Below are 25,960 nucleotides of genomic sequence, written 5' to 3'. Positions count from 1 at the left end.
ATGAAATAGATCTTTCTCTCGTTTTGTAAATAGAGAAAAATATGATTTCTGTTTGAGTGAACTCAAAAAGGACAGGGGCAGAAGTCCCAAGACAGAACTTTCTTTCCCTGGGTTTTTACAAATGGTCCCACTATGGACAACTGCTGTTCAGGAAAAACAACTCTGTGAAAAGGGAAGTTGTTGTACATTGAGAACTTCAGTTTATATCTTTTGAGTTCAAGATCATAGGGTTTTTTCTTTTAAGTCTGAGCTTTGCATAAGTCAGCAGTTCTTGGCCTATACTCAAGTTTTATTTGCGTTTCAGTGACAAGGGTGTGTTTGTCTGTGACTGCATAGGCACACATCCGTGTAGTAGTCTGCATCACGTAAGTAATACAGTAACTGTAGGTTTTTCTCAGTAAGGAAACACCATAAAGCCTCATGGTGTTAGCGTTTGGATTAAACGTTTTCATAATCTTAGCTCACTAAAGATTTAGCCTGTGCAGCACTCAGAAGCGAGTAGTTCATAGGATTATAAACACTGTCATGTGGAACGTAGAAGTCAATTAAGGGTACTTATTTAGTGTACTTTAGATGTCCTTCAAAATTACCCCAGTATTTCATTTTAGTGCTGACATATTCTGAACTTAAATTTGAGTATTACAACTTTCAAATTTTATGAAATACATTTTAGCAAGTATGTTATAAAAGGTCTTGCTTTTATTTAATTAGATGGCTAACCAGTATCTATTATAAGAGATCTTCCATTGCTATTTGATGTAGATCATCTGGGCTGGCCTGATGATTTAAGTTAGTTACTTTTGTTTAAGTGTATGCTTTATAGGACCTATTTTCACAAACTGAGACTAACTAGTATTTTCTTTTACTGCATTTAGAGAAGTTACTTTTTAAAATTAATTCTATTTGTAAATGCATAATCCTTTAATTTTGCAGTTTTCACCAAGTCTCTCTAAGTTTTATTATCTTGTAACACATTAATAAATATTTTGTTGTTGTTATTGTTTCGCTTTTTCAAGTTAGGTTTCTCTGTGTAGCTCTGATTGCCCTGGAATTTACTCTGTAGACCAGGCTGGCCTCGAACTCAGAGATCCACCTGCCTCTGCCTCCCGAGTGCTGGGATTAAAGGTGTACGCCACCACCTCCTTTCTAACAAATACTTTAAAGTAGATTTTCCAGTATTGCCAGAGAAATAGATGAACCTTCTGGCTCATTTCACCAGTAACTTCTGTGTTAACAGAGACTGCTGCAATAGTTGATTACTACTTCGGTGCATCTCATTTTCTTCATCTCAGAGAAAAATGAAACATTAATAGACTAGCATATAGCCTCAACTTTTGGAAACATGCAACTTTTACTGTGTTAAAATATAATTGGTTTCTTTGTCTTCGTGCACTAAAAGCAGGAGGAAAGGCTGGCCTGGCCGAGCCAGGTGTTTGTTGTTGGCAGCCTGCTCCCTAATGAGTGCTCTCGTAGAGCAGCTGCCTACTAGTCGGCTTTGTGTGGCCTATTGTTGCTGCACGCCCCTTGTTAATACACATGCCGCCCGGGGCAGACCCAAGAATGACATCAACTTGCTTATCTTAGAAACCTACGAACCTGACGCAGGGTGCTGAGGTTGTCTTGCATCTGCCTGACTAATTGTGAGCTCTCTGGCCTGTGATTGGCTGTAGTTCCACTCGGTAATAGGTTAAGCAAAGACATTGCCGTCCCATCTGTTCAACCACTCATTGTTCTTCTTGCCTGCCTGGAAGTCTGCAGCTAGAATTGTGTCGTTGCTGCTGAAGCTGCCACAGAAACCAATGTCTTTGTACTTTCCTGCTAATGTAAGTATCTGTGCTACTTACTGCTTTTTGGAAGTCAAACTTTGCTGTAACGGCTATCATTTCATTTCTGTGAAGGATAGGTATCACCACAAAAGAAAACATGCAAATGTGTTAGTGTCAGTACACCAGAGAATCTGGTTCTTTCTGCAAAAATATATCTGTGAAGCTGAGTTTTATATATTTATGTTTGGAGATTTTACAAACGATTACTTGTAGCGTCATGAATGCTTTCAAGCCATGGGTGTTAGACACACTCATTTGGAACTTTAGACAAGTTATAAGGAAGTTCTAATTTCATGCTAAACAACAAATTTAGATTTTTATCTTGTCACATGCTTGTGTTTCTTAAGGCATCACTGCCATGGCTAGTTTCTGTGAAATGCTGGTCAGGTTCAGTAGATTTTCAATTGTGTTCAGAGTCTAGTTTGCAGAGATGGGCTGCTGATGATAGATGTTTCCAATAGCTGCTTCTAAAGATGATGATTAAGCGTTCAGTTGCCTTGTCAACGATTTCATTATTCATGTAGAATTTATTTTTTCGTGTGTTAATTTCAGATATTAGATTGAAGATGCCATTCTAGTTACTTTCAAGAGTTCTGTAATGGGGAAGTGAGGAGGAGACAAAGACTTTCTTCTGTCAGTTTGGGGGTAGGGGAGAGAAAGAACATAGACGGTTAAAGAGAGGTTTTCGTTTCTACCACATGCCCTATTGTGTGAACATATGCATAAGTCTATTGAAAGTTTTCAGAAGATAGGCAGGCCACCAGTTGCTGGTCTCCTGCAGTTCCAGTAGACATCTGTTGCCCCAGAACATTAACCAATCTGTTCAAAGGGACATCCTTCCTTTGTTAGCTAGAGAGATGCAGACAACAGTGCTCGCTCAAATACAATGGTGATTAAATACGCAAAGACCACAGCAGTAGGAATTTATTACATATTCATTATTTTATTTTCATTGTTCTTAGAGTATAGCCATTTGGATGACAACCAAACCTATTTTCATGGCATTGTAACTTTACAAATAAATAATTTGACGTAACAAGTTTATAGTCTAATATTCCTGATCACTGTAATGCTCTATAGGATGCTAAAAACTAGCTTTACCTGGTTTGAGGTGAGTTGTTATCCAAGTGATCTCGTGAGAATTTTCCGTCCTTTTTCACTAGAGGAATTGAGTATATGCGGTAAATTTCAGGCCCGTGCCCTTTACGTCCTAAAGCCTGCTTTAGGACCTGCAGTTATTTCTTGTCAGAAGAATGAGTTTTTAGCAGCAGCATCTCTGAAATTAACATAATTCATTCTTTTTCAACAAATACTATTATTTAATTTTAGTAGATAGCCTTTATCAAGAAAAAAAGCAAATTTCTAGAGGTAATCTATGGACTTTTGAAACTGGAAAAGTCGTTTAGATTGTTGTGTTTTGGCCCAGCCCTTTTGTGTTGAAGGATAGAGTGTGTAAACACTGTGTGTTGTGACTCTGTTTCTTCCCAGAGTATTCCAGCAGCTCTGGAAGTGCAAACTGGTTGACCTTGTGTGTGACGCCTCGGCTCTGCGTCTGCACGAACAGAGGAAAGCCGTCCTTACTAGTGGACATTTAGTCGAGGTGTATGAATACTTGCATAAGCTTGGGTCTGACTGAATAATGCAAAACTTAAAGTCTAAACCATTCAGGGTTTAGAAATTAAGAAAAAGATTATTCATTACATATGATAAGTAACAATTCTGTTAAGTCTTTTCTTTTGAAAACTTAGTCATTGTTAAGAGGCTGCACAGAAGTAAATCCCATGGTGTTCTTTATTCTGTAAAAGTTTTTATGTTCACTCCTTGTAAGCTGTGCAACTTCTACTGCTGTTTGTATCTCTTTTTAAGTCCTTAGGCTAAGGTTTAAGTTTTACTGAGTAATTTTAAGATAGTATGAAATTGTGGGTTTTTACATGCCTTAAGTCATGCCAAGTTTTTACTAGCCACAACTTGATCGAAGTGTTCTACAGACTGAAGCTTTAAAATCCAGATCCTTACCATTTCAGTCAATACAAATTAGGTTATATCAAATGTTAACTTGAAACCTAGACCATTTATTTTTAACATTAAGAAACATTGTATATTATTGAAAAATATTATTCAAATAGTATGTACAAATGCCATGAATTATCTCAAGTTGAAATTATTAGTGTTTGTTAACTATTTTACTATAAAGACTATTAAATGACTTAATATTATAAAGCAACCAAACATCCACATCTCCCTCTCCTGTCACTATAGCCATGTGCAAAGTACATAGAAGAACAGATTCAGGAACGACCGCCGGTCAAATACTACATAGATTTATTGAAATGCAGTTTTAGAGTGGTCTGACTTTCTGTTTCAAAACTTTACAGTATCTGGGTTTGTCACTTTGAAAAGTGAAATTAAGAAAAGCCATATATCCTTCAATCAGAAATTTTCATTCTAATGATTTTCACTGTCTGTATTTTCTGTGTATTCATCATGTCCAATATAGGACTTCTAGCTCGAAAACACAACAAAGCTGTTCAATATTAAAATAATATTCCCTAGTTCAACTCAGCAATTTGGTCAGCAAGTCATTATCTTGAATTATCTCACAACAGCACTTATGCAAAACCAAAACTTTTCAGGGGAGATCAAAAATGTTTCCCATTAAATGCACTTCCTGCAGTCAGAACAGATTGTAGGGTTTACAGAACAATGATGTCGGAGCTTCCAGATTGGTTTGGCAGCTGCATTGTTCTCTGAGGGTAAACCAGACGCACTTAAGTCCCAGTCTCTTTTATAGGCTTTTGTTCATACCAAATTATTCTTTCACTGTGCTAGCATTCATGATGGCATGTTAAAGGAGTGCAGCTTAGCAACCATCTTCTGGTTGCCAGGCAGCCCAGCTTCCAATAGATTTTCCTTGTTTAAGATACTTTTGGTGGGAGCTCTACTATGGCCATGGTGTAGATTTTTCTTTTAACTTTATCCCATTATTGGGATGCTGTTGTGATTTGTTACTTGCATTATGGTGTTAGTACATTACTGTAGTTAATAAATCACAGGGCGTACAGATTTACTTTCAAAATCCCTTCCTTAATTCTGAGTAATTGGGCCATGCATATCCATATTAATAGAAAAAAGTTGAAATGGACACAGCTTCATAATGAAGCAGATGCTCTTTATCAGTGGGGCATCCAGGATCTAGGAACACTGGGTGTTTCTTTAGTGAGTGTTGTATTAGTAGAACAGTGAGTGGTATTCAAATTGCTAGCAAAGAACAAATCCGGGTTAAAAAAAAAAAATCCTATAGAAAAGTGTAGGACTTCTACCCCAAGGAAATACAGAAATTTTGTATTTTTTAAGATTGCATGTTTTCTGGTATTTATCATGCTTAGTAAAATTCAATACGCTGTGTACAAATATTTGATCCTGTAGTGGGTTTATTGGATAAACTTTAAAACTTCTCAGAATATCAGCATTTTCTTTTAATGTTTATATAATAGCTTTCTTCTGATATATATTTTGTTGAACAGATTCAGTTTAAAAGTAAATGTTTCTCCATTTTTCTTCATTAGATTATTCAAATAGGGTTTTTTATGACAACCTTAGGCTTAGCTACCCCTGACTTGTTAATTAATTGTAGAACACCAGAGTTGTCTTAATCAATAAACTTCTGGTGTTGATGTAGTCCTCATAATGAAGTATAAAGAGAATATAACCTTACTTTTCTGACCTGTCCCTAGTAGAGAAATAAATTATTTCCAATAGGTCTTAAAGAAAAGTAATATGACAACAAAAACATTTTAAGCAGGGAAAATGGAAAAAAGGCAGGCTCTTAACAAAATGCAGGTGTGTTGTTAACCAATCTAATGCAATACAAAAATATGTTTTACATAAAAACCAAGACACTGACATGACAGTATACTTGTTTGCGTCAGAGTTTATGTACAATATTTATTTCACTGCTCTCAATAAATGTATATAGAAAAAATTTTCTTAAATGAAATATACTACAATGTCTCTGCCACTTAATAAAGGATCATAATACTTAAAGTATCTTCTGTTACAGTTCTCAGTATTCATGAAGTCATAATTATTAATGAAAAATTATATTTATCTCAAAATGGAAGGAAATCAGCCTTTTTTTTCTCCTTCTTGAGACAGGGTCTCTCTGTAATGCAGACTGGATTGAAACTCACTGTGTAGCCCGAACTAATCCCAGACACACCATCTTCATGTCTCAGTGTCCCAGTCACTGGTATCATGCATACAGCAGCATGCTTGGCCAGAGATGTAATTAGCTTTGTGATTATTCAGTTCCTTATTGGCCATTTTAGACTATGTGCCCCTTCATTTCAGTGTGTAAATTAATTTATTTTTTAAAGATTTTCATATATGAGTACTAGATTTACATCATTCTCTCCCTCTCCTTCCTCTAGCTCCCTTTATGTGGCCCCTCCTTTTCAAATTCATGATCTCTTATTCTTTGTTACACACCTACACATCTGCACACATACGAGAGGGGGGGGGGGGAGGGAGGGAGGGAACAAATAACCTTTGTAAAAACCTCAGTTTACTTTTTTGCCTTGGAGGGACTCATGAAAAGGATTCTTGGCAAGTTTGCTATGAGTGATGAGAGGCTTCAAACAAAATACAAAGTAGACATTCAAACAATAAATATGGTACATTAACTATATTGCATTTTCTCTAGGAATACGGGGTGCTGTGCATTCAAGAATACAGGAAAAGTAGCAAAGTGGAATCAAGTGTGCGGAACAGCTTCATGGGCCTGAAGGATCACCTGGGGCATGACCTTGGCCACCTTTATATGGAGAGCACTGACCCACAGATAAGTGCAGCTGTGCCTTGGCCTATGGCAGAGAAGCCAACAATGGATACAGTCAGTTCAGGGAAGGAAGAAAAAGAGGTGTCTGAAGAGAACGTGAGCTCTGGTGACTCTGAAGAAAGCACAAATTCTGATCATGAGTCAGGACAACTGAGTAGCCTTTCAGTAGAGCCGTGCTTATTAACCAAGGCTCACAGACAGTTATGTCGGTCTCCCTGTTTAGAGCCCCACCTACTCAAACACAGTGACATTTTGCAAGACTTTAAACCAGATGGGTCCCAGACTCCATCCAAGGAAGTAAAGAAACCCCCTGACGTAGTTCGAGAATACCAAACAAAACTGGAGTTTGCACTGAAGTTAGGTTATTCTGAAGAGCAGGTCCAACTTGTGTTGAACAAACTTGGTACTGATGCTTTAATCAATGACATATTGGGAGAACTTGTCAAACTTGGAAATAAAAGTGAAGCGGATCAAACAGTTAGTACTATAAACAGTGTCATGAGGGAAGCATCGTCTCTGGAATCTCAGAGGTCTGAGTCTCCAATGCAAGAGATTGTAACAGATGATGGCGAAAATCTGAGACCAGTGGTTATTGATGGCAGCAATGTGGCAATGAGGTGAGTTGTTTTGGTTTTTGTTTTTTAAAAAAGGATTAATTGAAGATATTACTAAATCTTTGAAAGTTATTTCCAGTTCTTTTTGCGGTTCATAGTCATTAAAATCAATATTACTAAACATCTCTCAACATTGGCTTTTAGAAATACTCTTTTTTAGATATTTCTGGTTTTGTCTTTCTTCCTCTGGCTAAATTGCTATGACTTAAAAATTAGTGTGTGTTACCAGCTTAGTGTTGATCATGAGTTTTAAAAGAACTCAAGTATGATGGCATTCATCAGTTCTGAGAATCTTAGCCAAATAGCCTATTTTATATGAAAATAACTTAGGAAAACTCAGTTCTTCTAGAAGATAAAGGTCTGTTCTATTGGTTTGATAACAAAGCAAAGGTGCATTTTTCAGCTCTGTGCTCAATTCAAGAAACGTAATTCAAACATGATTCTTTAGGAACTGAGGAGAAAATGAGGGGAAAACATTTCATTCAAGTGAATTCGATGCCCTAAAGTTTAGAGTGAATCTAAATTCAGTCACTCTAGGTAAGTGCCCACAATATTCCCTGCGTTTGAGGATAAAAAGACACAAAAAGACAGAAGATCCTCAAGACCTTAGAGCTGCATTTTTTTCCTTCCTTCCTTCCTTCCTTCCTTCCTTCCTTCCTCCCTTCCTCTCTCCCATCCTCCCTCCCTCCCTCCCTCCTTGTTTTGTTTTGTTTTGTTTTTGGAGACAGGATTTCTCTGTAGCTTTGTAACCTGTCCTGGAAATGGCTCTTATGGCCTAGGCTGGCCTTGAACTCACAGAGATCCACTTGCCTCTGCCTCCTGAGTGCTGGGATCAAAGGCGTGTGCCACCACCACCAGCATATATAAAGCAGTTTTTAAAGTTACTAATAAGGCATTTAACATTATTCTTGTGATAATAATTCTTAGAATGTGGTAAAGTATATCTCACTCTGGAATTGCTGTATTTTAGTGCTCAGTAGCACATGTGACCATTGACTACCATAGTAGGTAGTGATTTTAGAGTGTCACAGATCCATAACCACCTGACATTCAAGGCATAGCTTAGACATTGATTCATAAGAACTGTTTATTTGACAATGATCTATATTGAAATCTTAAAGCAGCTGTTTCCTGCAGGTCACTTAAAGTATGAAGAGGACTAGTATGTACTGTTCATGTAGCTCTTGCAGACAGAAGCAGCAGGGTCTTTTATCAGCAAAGTCAATTTACAGGGTCTAAATTACTTACCATGGCTAAACATTATTCAAAACCAAATATGTCTGGCTCCAAAGGGTACACCCTTTATCATATAGTGGAAGAGAAAATGTGACAAAAGTTCTAGCCAAATCTTACAAGGCTGTAGTGGGGGCTGGGGATGTAGTTCAGTGGTAGTGAATTTACCTAGTACATAGAATTCTATGAGTTAATCCCTAACAGTGCAGTAACACCTTAAATGCTTTGCAATTCAAAGATAATCAAAGGGTTGTAAATAGAAGAGTGCTTTACACCAACCTGTCAGTGATGTGTAGCAAGTAGGAGATAATTTTAATAAAACAGCACATTCTGTTGGGTGAAGAGAACTTTGACAAGTACCATAGAAGTGTGAAGTATGCACAGGACTTTCAGTAAGAACCCCGCTGCTGTTTGTTCTTTTCCAAATTTGGTGGCAGTTTTTCTTATAATAATCCAGAAGTACCGAATGATTACCTCGGTGATAACATATAGTTCCAAAACCATGAAATTGCCTTGAAGAAAGTAGCAAGGACAGTTGTAGATCCTTGGGGGAATGCCTGTTGTCATGGATATATGTCAGAATTACAGAGCCACCTTAAATCCCAGCATTCGGGAGGCAGAGACAGGTGGATCTCTGTGAGTCTGAGGCCAGCCCCTGAGTTCCAGGTCATCCAGGGCTACACAGAGAAACCCTGTCTTGAAAAACAAAACAAAACAAAACAATTTCTAGTGTTCTAGACCTAAATGCCTACCATTTTTGGCACTGTTATTTTGCTGTGTAGACAGAACCAACAACATTAAAACTATTGATATCTAGAGATCAGTTCATAGAGGGAAGGGAGACCCGGGGTTGGTAATATAAAGACACCGTTAGAAAAATTTGTAGTGCTGAAAAAAAACCAAGAGACAAAAAAAAAAATGAAGAAGGCTTTTAAGAGAGAATATCCTGTGATGTGCTTTAAAAAACAAAAGTCACAGCATGTCACAACCAGGAAATTGTCTTCAAGAATCTGATGTTAGGAAGTTGATCTAAAAACAGTTACTCTGTAACAGTGGTTCTCAACCTGTAGATCATGACCCCTTTGGGGGTCAAATGAGCCTTTCACAGGGGTCACATATCAGATATCCTACAGATCAGATATTTACATTAGGATTCATAACAGTAACAAAATTACAGTTATGAAGTAGCAACAAAAATAATTTTAAGGTTGGGAGTCACCACAATCTGAGAAGCTGTATTATTGTCGCAGCGTTAGGAGGGTTGAGGACTGGTGTTAAAAGCTGGTAGGATTGGGAAGCTGAGGTCCACTGCTCTAAGATTAACACAGGAAGGGAAGGGCACGGAGGAAAAGTTGAGGAAGGATTTTGTTGAGTTTTAATCTGACATGTTGAGCATTACCTACAGAAAAGCGTTAATGCAAGACACATACTGTAGTTAAAACATTCAAACAATCACTTTTCTATAACTATACAAACAAACATCTGCCCGCACCTAATTCGGGCACCATTCTATAACCCTTCCTATAAAAATGTGGCCATACAGATCCATTTCTTTCCCTCATCACATATTTTAATATGACACCTAAGCTGAAGTGGTTCAGACATTTCAGGAGAGAACAGTTGACAGGAAATTATTAGTATAGCAGTATTATTCTGTCAGTCACAATAAGACATTCCACCATGTCTATAATTTTGAAAGTACCAGAATTCATGAAAATTTAAAGGTCACTTATACATTCTGCCATTTACAAATTCTGCTTACAGTTCCAAAGTCACTTATAAATACATATTTACTTCAGGGCCAAACTTTTCTGTAACGAAACTACAGAGAGATTGCCTCCATCTCATGATGCATAAATATTACATGCCTTAACTTTTAAGATTAATTTTCTATTCATGCCAGACTTAGCAAACCTGTTTTGTATCTACTATATCTGTACATATAATAGATTATATGTGATAAGTAAATATGCAACTAGCCTAGAATAAAATCTTATTTTGTTATATTTCTTATTTTAGGACAGATTCCATAAGTAAGGAAACGTATTTGTGGGGAGGGCCTTGGTCCTGCCTCAAAGCAATGTGCTAGATTTTGTTGACTCCCCATTGGTAGCCTTACCGATACTCTCTGAGAAATGGATGGGGGCGGGATGAGAGGGAAGGTAGAAGGAACTGGAGGAAAGGAGGAAGTGGGAACTGGATTTGGCATGTAAAATGAGAAAAGATAGTTTAAAAAAATAAATTTAAAAGAAAATGTATTTCATTCTCAGATAAATGCTAACTACAGACTTGATATACACAGTCATACTTATATGCAAATTTAAAGTAGGAAAACAATTCTATTTTTGTTCCAAAACACAAAATGGGATGAAGATTGAACACAGGACCTGATACATGCTAGGCAAACTGCTGCTGAAATTTTCCAGCTTCCTTGTGGGCTTTTACAATGCTTAATTCTTTGGGGCTGGAGAGATGACTCAGCAGTTAAGAGTACTGACTGCTGGTCCCGAGTTCAATTCCCAGCCTTCACATGGTGACTCACAACCATCTGTAATGGGATCTGATGCCCTCTTCTAGCATGCAGGTGTCCATGAAGACAGAGCACTCAATACATAAAAAATAAATAAATAATTAATTAAAAGAAAGGCTGAAAAAAATCAAAAGACCATACTTAGTTCTCTATGTAATTCTCTTGGCTTTTCCTCCAGTTGGTTCAAGTCTCCAGTCTCTGTTCCCAGATTTTTAAAGGGGAAATTCTTATTTTGCAACGTTGTTTATCAGGATGAGAGATAGTTGTTACCAATGGCTAATGTGTAATAGACAGTCAATAAATTACAGGTACTGTTAACCTTAAAGAACTAATATCTCAATCAAGAGTATAGTAACAAATGAGAGTTTGGGCTGGGGCTGTAGCTCATTGGTAGAGAACTTGACTCCCATGAATGAGGCCTCAGGTTCAGGTTGAAATGAGAGAGAGAGAGACAGAGACACACAGAGAGAACAAAAACTTAAACTGTTATCCAGATTTTATTTTAATTCATGAATCATTTGAGAATTTCATACATAGGTATACTATTTTTACATAATTTTTACCCCCAACTCCTTCCATTTTCCCAAGCCATATTACTCTCTCAAATTCATATTGTTTTCTTCTATAATTATTATTGTCTTATATATACTACATGTGTATACACCCCCCCACACCCATTAGGTAACCTATCAGGGAGCTTGTTCCTGAAGAAAGCTGTTTTTCCTCCCTCAGAAACCATTGACAACCCATAGCTCATCTAGGGGTGTGGCCTCATGAAATTTTCTCATCTATGTTGAAATGCCATCTGGTATTGTCTTGTGCAGGTTATAACCATAGTAACTTAACATTCCACTTTGTTCTTATGAACTATGAATGGTCTATTTTAATAATTACATTGATTTCAGTTATCATGGCCTCAATGACAGTTTCCGCTGTCACTATAAAGGAGTCTCCAGAACATATTTATCATGGATCTTTTCTGTTGCCCTAGGGAGCATGCTGCTTCTTTGAGCTTGGTTAATGTTTTTCCTTCTGGTGGTAATGGTAGTTGTTGTTAAGAACTGGATAAAGTCTGTTGAATACACACTTGACACAAACTGACAGATGAATTGCTGAAATTCTTCTTGTTATGATTACTGTTTCTTCAAAATCTATGGTTCCATTAAATTTGGGATAGCTCAGCAGTGAGATATAAAACTGGTCTCTCTCCATATGTTCCCATTAGTTTAAATGAATATATTTTCTTAAGTCCAGTTATTTTAATTTTTTAGGGTTTTGATGACTTATGTTGTTAAGAAAGTACAAACTCGTGTGCTGCTAAGGGTAAGAATTAGCTGCTGTTTGGACCCAGATTTCCAAAAAGTGTTTTATTTCTTTAGTGTGCTTCCAGGGCCTCATCATCTAAGATTCAAATGAACTAAATCTCCACATTCTACTTAAGTCTCTTCCAGATTTTATATAAAATAATAATGATAAATAAGAAAAAATCAAGGGGACTGGAGAGATGGCTCAGCCATTAAAGGATAGGCTCACAACTAAAAATATAAGAAAAGACCAAGAGCCTGTCATTACTGTCACAAAACACTGTAGCACACATTATTGTAAAGGCAGCTGGGACCCCTGTCCTCTTTTTGATAAGACCTGACTATTGAACCCAGCTCCATCATTGCAAATCTTCTATCTTGGTCAGTGAAGTTGGGTTTCTGGGTTGGGTTGAATCTCCTGACTGATAGGTAGACCAGAAATCCTTAGTACATGTTCGTAACAAGTATCAGATATTGTGTTGCCTAATCCCCTCACATAAACTTCATTTGCTAATGGGATCTGTCTTGTATTCCCTCTGTTTGTACTGACAGACCACTAGGTGGACCTTATCCATGGAAGACTGGTATAGTGGATTAGTCTTTAAGTTAGGTGATTCTATAGGGAAATTTGGAGAATATTTGAGAACTAAAACTGGAGATAAGAATATATATAGAACTTAACTGCTGACAACTGGAGTGGAAGATGCACTGATAATATCAATACTTTTAAATGCCAATAAAATGGCACAAAACGGGAAAATAATCCAACTATTTGTGTAACAGTTTATATTCTACCTCCCACAAAAACTTGTGTTGGAATTAGTACAGAGCTGGCATGTAGAACAGTACCCCAGGTGAATCATCAGGGTCATTTTCTTAAAGTTCGAACAGAAATCAGAAGCAGATGTTAAATGTGAATACAGACAGCAGTATGCACAAATCGTGACGACTTCCCTTGATATGAAAACAGGGATCTAAGCCACTCACTCAGAAGATGTGGGCAGAGTTCAGCAGTTTCTACACTCAGATTGAAGTTTCCGAGTCATTTTTTAAGATACAAAATTCCTTATGGATGTAATCTGCTCTATGAAATTACACGAACTTGAGGACTTTTAATTTCAGCAGTGAACACTATCTTGTCCAAGCTAAAATTTACCTTCAGTGGTGTTAGTTTTTTCTCCTGTTGCCTGCTTACAATACCTGCATACCACACCTGCTTATCCACCGACTTACAGTTGTTAAAATCATTATGCTTTGATTAGACTGCCGGAGAAACTACAACCGGCTAAAGCTGATTCAGATACCTTTTGCCTCCTTAAGTAAAACTGTATCAGAAACATGCATAATAGACTTCCTGATGTACTGTAGTAGCCGCTAGCAGCTTATGGCTATTATCTCAAAATATATCTAGTTGGAATTGAAAATCCAAAGAGTGAAACACATACAGATTTTCAAGCTCATTACAAATAATATATAAATTATTTCAGTGACTTTTATATTAATTATATGTTGATATAATTGTATGTTAACTGAAACATAATCAAATTGATTTCAAGCGATTTTACTTTTTTTAAATATGCTCTGCTAGGTCACTTAAAATTACATATATGATTCTCATTTTCTGTTGGAAAGCCTCTCAGTAGAATGCTTGTAAATCCGGCTTGCTATGTGAGTTCAAGGGCAGCGTGATTTCCCTTAGGTATATCACTGGTATTGCTTGCAAGTTAGCTGACAGTGCCCTATTTTCTCTGACTGTTTTTATAGGGTATGGAAAGAATCAGAAATTGGATGTGGTTTGTTATACCAGTGTAGAGGCTGATTGAGACAAATCCTAATTATACCCCATAGTACCATTACTTTATAATTCTAATTGTCTTTGATACCACATTTTAAGAGAACAATAACCTCTCCTGTTGCCTTCCTTGTGTTTGTTTAAACCATAACCTAAAAAATTGCCAACTAGTAAAATTAAGCACAGGTCTTCACATAACTAGTATTACTGATGGCAATAACTGTGAAAACCTGGCTAGAGTCCACATTTTTCTACTTTTACTGATTCACATATTAATTTTTCCTTAGCAGATACCTTTTCTTTGTCATCATTAGACACATGGCCCACTCAGATCTAGTTAACAAGATGTGCCTCCGTGTTAATCCTAGTCAGGCCATGGACATTGTAAGAGAATGAACATGGTCCTCCTCTTCCTCTACTTCCCAAGCCTCAGCACCACCTCTCTTGCTGTGTTCATCATCAATTTCGCTTGAAAAGTTTCGTTTTCCTAAATCAGTGATCTTTCAAACTTTTCTTTTCCCTGAAAGCAATACAGTCTTGCAAAACTTGCTTGGAAGCAAAGTGGAATGCTGTTTGACTAGGGACATGTATGTGGGGCTTTATTGCCCACTGCAGAAATGTCCTTGCCCCTCTCCCCAAAAGAGCGCTGTGCCTTACTGTGGAGTTTCTGTCTGGAGCACAGTTTGTCAACTATGATTTAAGCGACCTGTAGCAGCAGAATTTACTGTCCTGGGGTGATGGCTAGCGGTAGTCACCCAAGAACTAGGCTGAGATCCACAGTAATTTGCTGCTGTTGGGAAAGAGATCAGAGGCAGTGCGGTGGAGTAGCTGTCAGAGTGACAGCAGGTGTGCCTGGATAAGAAAACACAGCTTGTTAACCTCGGTCCTGCGGGAAAAAGGCTCCAAGTGCTTTCAGATCCACAGCATGAAATTAATTGTAGGTTCTCGAATACAATGTGATGTAACTGGGCTACAAAAATAGAAAATAAAATGTTGTGCATTTCTGTGTTGAAGGTGTTAGTAATTCGCACTACCTAAGACATAGCATAAATGAAATACATTTTCTCCCCAAAATTATTAAACATTGAAAGATGCCTTAATGAAGGTTTTTAAGACATTTTTTAGGTTTCTTTAAAATTAAAATTTATTTTTATGTATCTAAGGTGGTTCATGCATAAGGTCTAAAATTTGAAGAAAAAATAAAATGGATTCAATATTTGGAGAACTCCTAGATTTTATCTAAATAGTTTAGTGTCCATCAAATATTTAATATTATATTACTATTATTCTGTGAACTCTTAATTTTCCTTAGTATGGATCTAAAAATAAAGGATTTCAGTATTAGAAATTAAAACGTGGTTCATAAGCATTAAAAGATGTTTTTCATCTTTTCTGTCTTTCTAGAACCTTGGCCAACAACTCTGCTATGTAGTTGTCACTATGGGTAGTTTGGCATGAAGATCCATCAAATCTTAGGCATGTGTCTATTCATACTTCATCTTCTCAGAGAGAGTATCATCTAAAAGCACATTTTAGAGTATAGCCCATGTGTAGATCAAATATTGTTGTTGTTGTTTTAATAAAAGAAATAGAGGATGGCAGAAGAGCTGTTGTTTTGTTCCTGAGTCCTCTAATTCCCTTGCTCCCTTTTTGGGTTTTTTTTGAAAATTAAAAATTCTTAGTGATGTCCTCAGCCCAAGATATATAAGAATCATTATACCGTCTGATGAGACTGAAGCATTACAGTCTTTTTCCCATTCTAAACCAAGTGTCCTTTTCTAAACAGTGAAGACTCAGGCCTCATGAGAAATGAGGGAACTAATGTTTGTTGAAGCCTTCTATTTGCTGAACACTCAGGAAGGCTTTATATATATTACTTTTTTTGATTCTCACAATCTCATAAGGTTATAAATATGGGAAATTGAGGTTCAGAATAAGAATTTGCCCAAGATCTATAGAGAGGTGGTTTAAAAACAGACATATCTAATTCCAGAGGTAACTGATATTTGTACCACATTAGCTCACTCTTGAAAATCCGTCCCTAATTTAAGCATTAAAGCAAGCCATTCTGAGTATGATTTTTATAATTAGATTGTAGATGTTATGCAATTTATTTTTTAAAAAAGCTTTCCTTTGATTATATAGTTAATATATTTATGCAATAAATATAAATATATTGTACATAATTTTATGTAATGAAAAGTCACCAATAATTTCAAAAGTTCTTTACAAGCATTATAAAACAGACTGGTGAAATGAAATTTCAAGGAAATAAGAAGATAATTGAAAAGTAACACCTGTGTTCTTTCCTGCCCTTGACTGCCATATAAATCATTAAGAAGAAAGTCTCCCTTAATAAATGACTGTACTCCTATTTTAGATTCTCCATCATTTACTGCTTGTGTCTCCTATTGGACGATGACAGGATTCTAAAATAAGCTTTCTTTTCTTTGGGTTAGCCTAGTTAATCTTATAAATGAAGATAATATGATATTGGGAATTGCATTTACCAGATAAGGCAGACAATGGTTGGTTTATCATTTCTCTTTTCTGAATCACAAAAATTATAAATAAGTGGTTCCCTAAATCTTTCTCTATATTAAAAAAAAACACTTTTATAGTTCATTAGCCCTCAGACATAGTTTAATGGCATTAATAAACAAGTATACTTTAATTCTCCAGTGGTGATTATGATATAAATTATTATAAATAAATTTTGACTTCTCATGAAATTGTCTCCAGGTTGAGTACAGAAAACTAAAATAGGTGTGTTTTTCAGATATACAGCATGGTGAATGTGAACAAATTACAGATAATCCTTTTACATCTATGAGAAAAAGTGAACACACATAGTAATTAAAAGGTAGTGAAAGTCTCATAAAGAATATATTTATTAGCCAAGATAGTTTGTATCCATCTCATCTCCTGCTGATTTCCAATTTACTAGGCATAGGGAGTTGCATCTGCCAGAAACTGTGATTGCCTTGTGGAAGTAGTAAGACTCAAATTAATCAACCCAACACTTAGTGGTCCCTGTCATAGCCTCATCTATAAATTAATTTCACCTTTCTTTCCTGCACAGGTCTATAATATATTCTAGTATATTTGTTTAGGAAGTCTCATTGACCCTAAATGAGTGATTATCTTCCCATGTGATAATGTTGTTATCATTAATGTAGGAAAGCCTGTGTTCTTCACAGTCTGTTCCATGGCATGGAAGACTATCAGGATTCACTGTCATTGGCATGGGCACATCTTCAACAGCTCAGGTGACTTGTCTCCCAGAAGCTTCAGAAAGTGGAAGCTCTTGCTCGACAAGACAGGTGTATTTCCCACAGGGTAATGACCTTGAGACACAAGAGAGGAGTGTGAGATGGCCCCTGACCCCCTGACAGGACTTAGTTACTCAGGGACTTCAGAAGAAAGAAAGGCAGAAAGCTATCAAGAGAAGTTTAGTTATTCCTCTTATTGCAAAACTTTTGCTGTTAATATTCATAAGAAAGACAGGGAAAGTTGAAGGCAAAAACCACAGGCAGGTAGGTATGTGGTTTCCTTCCCAGCCGTGAGGTGCCACCATTATACCTCTTGTTGCTTTGCTCATTTACCAGTTGCTCTCTGTGTGCTTCTCGAGGGTATGAGTCACTGGAAGAAGGCAGGAGAGCTGTAGAGTTGAATCACACTCTGTGTCCTCCTCAGGCTACCTCCGCATTCCTTTTCTCAATGCCCTGGCTTCTTAACATCTTGGCCTATTGACTTTGTATTAAAAGTCTCCTCTTACTTGACAGTGGCCCTAGAAAAAGGTATGTTCCCTGGTTGTGTGTGTTCTTTTGGGGGTGCTAGGAAGGATCAATCTAGGACTTCGTATACACTAGGCAAGTATTCTACCAATAGAACTACATCTGTTTCCCAAGCATCCCCTGTGCAAACTTTTAGCTAACTAGGCAAGGTTGCCACTTAAGTCCCTTTACCTTCTTTCTCTCCCTCTGCTATTACCTAGGTTTGCATTTCCAGTAACATGGTTGCCCCAAAGTAGAAAAGAGAGTCTGTGTGAATCCGCTCCTAAGACCATCCTCATTTATTTAAAACAATTCCCGGTAGCCCACTGATACAGCTCAATGACGGACTGAGCAGCCCAACTAGAGCTTTTCCCAGATCACCTCCTACAGAAGGATGTCTTGGGATGCTGCCAGGACAGGGATAGCCAGAGCTATTGGAGGAGGTAGTCAGCTTCCTGCGACCATGGCACAGCTGTATGAAGAGGGTTATCCTTTCCCTCTCCTTGCCTGTTTCACTGGTCTGGCAAAGTCACTGCATGTAGCATCTTCACTCATAGGGCTTTTAGCGGAAACATGCCACAAAGTGCCCTGATTCGTTTTTAATGCAATAATTAACTTTATTTCATATTCACTGGTGTGAAAGTGTCAGAGTCCTGGAACTGGAGTTACAGAGAGTTGTGAGCTGCCGTGTGGGTGCATAGAATTGAACCCAGGTTGTCTGGAAGAGCAGCCAGTGCCCTTAACTACTGAGCCATCTCACCAGCCCTGGAAACTAGCTTTTAAGATGACTCATGTGGACTGAGAAATGAGGCCTGTGAACTCTTAAAGTCCCTGATTTCCTGATAGTCCTGGATCTTCACGAAGACATTTGAGAGCCTGGCATGATGGCAGACCTCTAATCCCAATACTCAAGACGTAAAGGCAGACTGGTCTCTGAGTTCAAGGACAGCCTGGTCTATATAGCGAGATCCAGGATAGCCAGAGCTACATAATAGAGAGTCTCTGTCTCAATAACAAAAAAGACATTTGAGTCACTGGAGCTCCAGGTAGGCTTGTTTGGTGTTTTGCCTCCTGGGTCCTTGTCTAAGTTGCCAGGGAAAGCACATGCTGACCTGCATCTTTAGTCCTGGAGCAGACTCCCGTCCCCAGTGCCATACTCCACATTCCTTCCTCCTCATTTCTTCTTTCTTAGCTGTGTTTTGAATCTTCATGTTAGGAGAGTTTTAGAAAATGAATCTGTATTAGAATAATCTGATAAGGTTACAGTTCTCCCCTTTGAAGGGCTAGGTATCCACACACTCTATAGCAATGCAAACATCTGTCCATCCACCCCACTGCTCTAGGGCTCATAATGAGGCAAACAGAGGCATTAGGGAGTAGAGTCAAGAGAAGCAATGATAGAAACGGCCAAGACCCTGAATGTCCTCTCTCAGTAGTTTCTTCATTCAATCTCCATGGCCATCTGGTTCATCCTTTTCATTCCCTGAGAAACACAATGATTTTCAAAGATTGAAATGATTCTTTTTTATTTTCAATGGAACTTATCTAAGAGTCTCTGTAAATACATTAATTTGTTTGCCTCAAATGAGCTCTAGTCACTGCAAAGTAGGATTCTTAAATATACCAACTCCAAACACAAATAAAATAAGCCTCCATTTATAAGAATGAGACCTGGGTGCTTCATACCAACCAACAAGTGCTGAGTCCACTAGGACCTTCAAGCTCTTACCCATTTTGCTCCACAGAAACTTAGTACTTACAGTAGAGGCTTGGAATTTTCTCTGGAATTCCAATCCCACTAAACCAAAATAGTTGGGGAAGGGAGGCTCTTAGTAAATATTTATTCATGTTCTCTTACTTACTCCAAGATGACTGCAAATCCTCCAACATACTCAACCTAACATGAGGTTTGCATGAGAGATGTCAACTATACTTATTGCTATAGTATTGAAATAAAAAAATGATACCTAAAGGAACATATTAAATTATAAATACAGGATCAGCTTTTTTTTATTGAGTAAGAAGACACTCTGAATGTATGCATAGAGTTTGTAAATGCTTGGAAAGCTGCAGTAAAATTTCTGTTCTTTGTAGAAGAGCTCTTTGCATAGTCAGCGGCTGATGTGTAGCTGTTGTTTCAGCACACGTTAGATCCTGCTTTCTGTGATGCTCCGTCAGACTTAGTCCATTTCTTCTCCAGCAGCCTCCCCCAGCTGCTCCTTGTAGCTATGAATTGTGAGTAGGCAGACCTTGCTACATGCCTGAATGACCCCACTCTCTCCTCACTGTCCAAGTCCAAGCAGTTTGGGGCCACCTGGTGGTTTTCTGTTCCGACTCATCTATTACTAGGGATAATTCTGAGACTTGTTGGCTGATAGGGACATCTCTCTAAGGTCATTTTTAAAAATATTTTAATATTGTTTTAATATTTTTAATATTGTATTTTTATTAATTATTCAAGGATTTCCTACAATGTGTTTTGCCACATCTAGCACTGGTCCAGGGATGGACCTGCCTAGGGGCAGCAAGAGGGTGAAGAAAAGACACAGAAAAACCAGGTTCAGGTGGACTCTACTCCATTCTGATGGAGAAACCATAGCACCCGGAAGTTCAGCATGCTTGTTACAGAGTTGAACAGAGGGGCAGGGCTATCGTATACAGCTGAACAGGAGATGGGATTATTACACACAGACAAACAAGGGGGCAGGTTTATGGAGTGCAGCTGCATCAAGGAGACAGGTAGCCTCAGTAGGCACCACCTCTGGAGCGGAGCAATCTTTGAGCTGTAAAGATGTAGGCAAGGGAATTTTGTAGACGTTTCTGCATACACTATCAGTATCCATACTTGGATACCCAGCACCAGCACAGCCACCACCCCCAAGGAAGGCTCCCCCATTCTCCATGGCTCTGAGGCTCTGTGGTCCTTGACTTGCTATGCCCATGTCAGCAGCACACATTCACCAGGGCTTCCTCTGCTTGTATGTAGTTTATTATAGTCACCCACCCCTACCTCCTTACCCCCTCCCAATTTCTTGTCCTTTTTGTTTCTAAGAACCCAGTGAGTCCAATTTGTGCTTCTCATACACTCATGAGTGTGGAGTCATCCACTGGAGCATGGAGACCTACCGGGGGCCACGCCCTTAAAGAAACCTGACCCTTTCTCTTATCAGCGTGGGATGGGGACTCATGCACCCATCTCTCCTCCATGCTGAAATGTTGACTGGCTTGATCTTCTGAAGGCAGACACAGCTGCCTTGAGTCCATGAGTCCTATCATGTTCAGAAGACCCTGTTTTGTTCTGGTCCTCCCCAGCCCTCTGGCTACTTTGTTCTTTTCTCTTCTTCGTCCACAATGGTCCCCAATTCTTAGGATGAAGGAGAGTATAGGTGTCGTATTTGTATCTGAGCACTCCACTGCCGACATTCATTTTTTGACCTGACCAGTTGAGGTTTGGCTTAGAAAATCATGGATACTTGGGGACTCAAACCTGGACAACCCCAGTTGCCTTTTCTTTTTTGTATCGGAACTCTGGCTTATCTAGATCTACTTGGAATCTGAGACTGGTTAGGGGTTGAAAGCCAGTGGCTAACTGCATTAAGTTCAGCTTTGCATTGCTGTAGGGTTTTACTGTACTTGGATGTAGAATTACTATGTTTTAGAGAAAGTACGCCCTCAAGTTTATAATATTGCCAAATTGCTCTCCCAAAAAGTTATATCAATTTACACTCCAACCTGTAATGTATGAGTTCCTATTTTCACACATTCTTGGCAACATCTGGTGTTTGCAGATTTTATTTTTACCCATCTGATGGGTGTGAAACAGTGTCTCATTTTGGCTTTAATTTGCATTTTTACTATTGAGCATCTTCCATGTTTATTGGTCATTTGGGTTCCCTCTTTTCTGAAGTGACTGTTCATGTAGCTCCTGTGGGTTCTTGAAACGTTGTTCTCTTATTTAATCTTTGCAGGATTGTGTGTGTCCATTAGATCAGCATTCAAATGATGCTCCTTTCTTCCGTGTAATTTTGTGTGAGTGAGCATTTGCTCGTTTCTTCTAGTAATCCTGTGTTCTTCTGCCGTACTAATCCAGAGACAGAATCCAGCATTACTGTAGCTTCCTATGTATGCTCCTCTCTGTGATAGCTTTGTAAAACCCTAATAATGTTTTTGTATACAAGTATATTTTCCCCTAGAATTAATAAAGTGATGCCAATTTTCTTTGGTATATAGTATGCCCCGTAGAAGTAAAGGATATGTTCAAATGCAAACAGCAGAAACTTCACTGTAGTTACTCAAGCAGGAGTTACTTTTTCTCAAAGAACCAGACTGACATGGATGTGGGTGCCCTGCTCAGAAAGGAAGACCCTGTGTGTGCTCACCCTTCCTGAGGCCAGCCTTCACCCTCTTGCCTGTTTTCTCCCTCAGAAGCTTGTGGACGGTGTGGATGGAGCAGAAAAAATTCAGACAGTCTGCCTTGATTAGCCCAACCATGTTTGTGGCCTACAGTCTCCTGCTCTGGCACCTCTAGAATTTTTAATATTCTACTGTTTATACACATTTTGTGAAAGTTATTTATTAATAACCTTTCTTTCTAGTGTGAGTGTGACAATTCTCTCTCACCAAATGAAGCCCCGGGAAGAAAACACTTATGCAGGCCTGTCTTGAGACCTCAAGGAAGTAATCACACTGTTGGCTCTCAGTTTGTTTTGGATCTCAAGTTGTTAAATCAAAGTTAACAGTGTAGTTAAGCTTTAGCAAGTGGGGTGTACCTAGGAATCCTTGCTGTGTATATTCTTTCCAGAGATAACTTAGGATTTTTTAAATTTTTTCTTCTCGGAAGAAAGATGAGATTTCATTCAGTATTTCCCATGTAACCTAACATCACATTGTGGGCAGCTGTCATACTTAGGAAGTATGACCTCAGGCTCTGCCTTCTCCCATCCTCTGAACCTTTCAGTTCAGACCTCACCTCTAGCCTTGTCCTGGACCATTTAGATAGGACCGTAAGCAGCCCACAGTGCACTTTCAGCCTTCACCGTCTTCAAAGCAAGTAGACTTCATTTCTATTTTATAATAAATTGTGTTAGAAGGTTCTGGTACTTCCAACTAGGACAGTATAGAATATCTGATAACATGTTAAAAGCTAGCAAAGCATTTACCTATATTATTTTCTTATGCCTTCCTTTGTTCTAAGAAGAAAAAATATATGAGAAATGAAGCCAGCAATGTTCATACTGGAGAACAAGGCAGCATCTCTGAAGCAGGAAACGTTTTTATGTTAGAATGTGTCATATTTAATTACTAGAACAAAGGGTTTAAGTGAGCTGGTGCAGGTAAATGCTAACAGAGTAGCCAACTGGCACCGCTAGTCCAGTTCTGAATGTAGCTACCATTAATCTTGTCTCCCACAGTGGTGCTGGGCAGAACTTAGCATGTAGGACATAAAGTATTTGTGAATGTTTTCCCATTTCAATAAGCATTGGTATTATTGTACACCCTCACCTTTGTGCATGTTTTTTTTTTATTTGTACAACATTTTGTGTGTTAATTTACCTACCTCAGCTTTATGCATTACTTAGCCATTAGATGAAATGTATAATTAAAATTCTTTGGAAAGACAAATATTTTAGAAAATGGTAATGTTTTCCACTGGTTTTTATTTATTTGAGTGTGTGTGTGTCTGTGTGTATATCTGTGTGTGTCTCTGTGTATCAGTGTATGTTTATGTGTGTCTGTATGTCAACCTTTTCTATTTTTTACTGAAATTCTTCCTGATGAATACTTTTTTTACCCTTTCATCAGCAAAAGTAACTTGTATCGTTTTGATTAGTTAACCCTTGTAGCCTAACATTATCTTACCTTTCTCTGTTGTCAACATTATCTCAGTTTTCTTTTTTCACACATATTTTGATTTTTAACCAAGTTAATTGATGTCAACTGCTTTAGTGTTTCCAAGTTGTATTACTTTACATTAAATTTCAACTTTATTACTCTTATTGCAATTACATGACTGTTTCTGTTCATAAACTTGTATTTAGGTTTTGTTGTGCTTTAAGTATAATTTATTAAATAATAATAATTTTTCAGCCATGGAAACAAAGAAGTATTCTCCTGCCGAGGAATAAAATTGGCAGTGGATTGGTTTTTGGAAAGAGGCCACAAAGATATTACGGTTTTTGTTCCTGCTTGGAGAAAAGAGCAATCCCGACCTGATGCTCTCATCACAGGTAAGCTCATTTGCAAATGGCTGTTTGTGCCCATGACATCCCCATGCAGGTGCCTGACACTCTGGGGCTTCTCAGTCTGTTTCTGCTTACTCTGGCTATGTGACTACTGCCATTGTCTTGGATGGAACCTTTTTTATTTGCCAGTTTGAAATGATGTATTTATATTAACTAAAAACTGTATGCATTAGTGACCTTTCTGTTATATAATTATATTAACTAAATACTGCATGCATTCATGACTTCTGTTGCTGTGATAGACATGATGATGGAGCCAAACTGGCAGCAGGAGCAACTCTGAGGTCCCATCTCAGACAGAGCGCAGTATGCAGAGGGGACAGTGGGATTGGCAGGAGTCTTTGGGAACTTCAAAGCCCACCCCCAGTGACACACCTCCTCCAGCAAAGCCACGCCTCCTAGTCCTTCCCAAACAGTCTCACCCACTGGAGACCTTATGGGGACCATTCTCATTCAAATACCACAGCAATATATAAGTCAGATATTTTTCATTGATGTGGAAACATTGACATCAAATTTTATAAAGTTCTCACTCTCTGAGACATTCTTAGTAGATCTGTTCTAGCTGTGGCGTTCACTCCATAGTACTTGGAAAAGCACACTGAAGCTCTTCAGAAACCATGTTTGTCATCTCTATGAAATTAACCTAGGCAGCTGTCAAGTTCTAGTGGCTACAGGACATAAAAGGCCTGGCAAGACCCTGGTGTATGTGATCCAGCCAAAAAAGGAGGAAATTACCAGAACCCAGAAATACATTTACTTTTGCATTATTTTGTCATTTTTAAATGTATGAGTTTGAGGCAAACATGCCTTCTTTAATTGTTCATTCTTGTTGAACATTTGATTCAGTCATACTGACTTCCAGGGAGTATCCAGTCCTTCTCTCTCACCCAAAACCATGAAGAACCCATATGAGCAGAACTATAGAACTTTTCAGAGGAAGGGAAGGATGGAAGGAATAAAGGAGACTGAGACCATGCCTCCAGTGAGAAAGATTGTCTTAAGGTTTTCTTTTATCTGATATCATGAAGGCAATGTTAAATAGGGTGAGGTGAATTGGCAAGCATTGATGGGGGCTTGAGCCATGGGTTCTGTCAGGTCTAAAAGGAACTGAGGACAGATGGCTGTCTATGGTGTCTATTAGCTCACCAACGTGCTTGCTGGTCTCCAGGATCACTCAGGCCCTGGGGATCTTCTCACCCCACCCTTTCCCCTAAACTTCTGCAGCTCTTGGGCTTCCCCTCCTCCAGCATCTCATTCTTATGAGAATCCATTCAATTTCTGCCATGAATTCTCTTGACCCCCCCCCCCACCGTCTCTTGCCTCTCTCTCTGCTCTCCTCTCTGTTTTCTCTTCTTCTCTTGCTGCCCTCCTCCCCCATGGTCTTATTTGGCCTACTACTTTCTTCCCCTGCCCTAGACTCCTCCAGATGCCTCTGGCTGTACCCTCCCTCAAGTCTACAGTAAAAACCTTCCCCTCAACCATACCTTGGAGGCTCATGTTCTCCCTCTATTTAGGCCCCATGTAGCTATGTCAAACTACAGAGTGGAATGCCCATGCGATCCAGCAAAAAGAACAAAAATGGTGAAATAACCCCAGAAAAAAAATAATTTGCTTATGTTCTTACCTTATGCCCTGTAATAATAAATGAAGAATAAGTTGTCAAAATTAAGTCATCAGAGATTGTAGTCTTTGAGGTGGGAAGGGGAACAGCCTTTCTAAATTTAGAAATTTTAGAAGTGATGTGAGGAAAAAAGTTAATTAAAGCAAATTTCAATTTCAACCTCTTGGTAGGCTTTCTTAAAA

At 38.3% G+C, this 25,960-nt stretch overlaps 1 protein-coding gene across 3 annotated transcripts in view; it reads left to right on the top strand.

The window, feature by feature from the left end:
- Zc3h12c (zinc finger CCCH-type containing 12C) overlaps positions 1-25,960 on the top strand; it is a 57,626-nt gene that overhangs the window by 17,544 nt on the left and 14,122 nt on the right. For 2 of the 3 annotated variants that reach the window (XM_041638463.1, XM_041638465.1), the window contains exons 2-3: positions 6,529-7,280; positions 24,000-24,139. In XM_041638463.1, coding sequence (XP_041494397.1) covers positions 6,529-7,280; positions 24,000-24,139 — 892 coding nt within the window. Of the gene's footprint in view, positions 1-1,764; positions 1,824-6,528; positions 7,281-23,999; positions 24,140-25,960 lie in introns of those variants that run through there. The other variant, XM_041638464.1, reaches the window with a different exon arrangement.

Source organism: Microtus oregoni, unplaced genomic scaffold (assembly GCF_018167655.1).
Source record: "Microtus oregoni isolate MIOR12 unplaced genomic scaffold, Mior012 000055F_ref0000237, whole genome shotgun sequence".
In the NCBI taxonomy this organism is placed as follows: Eukaryota; Metazoa; Chordata; class Mammalia; order Rodentia; family Cricetidae; genus Microtus; species Microtus oregoni.
Note: the sequence above shows the minus strand (reverse complement) of the source record. Positions and strands in the feature narration are given on the sequence as shown.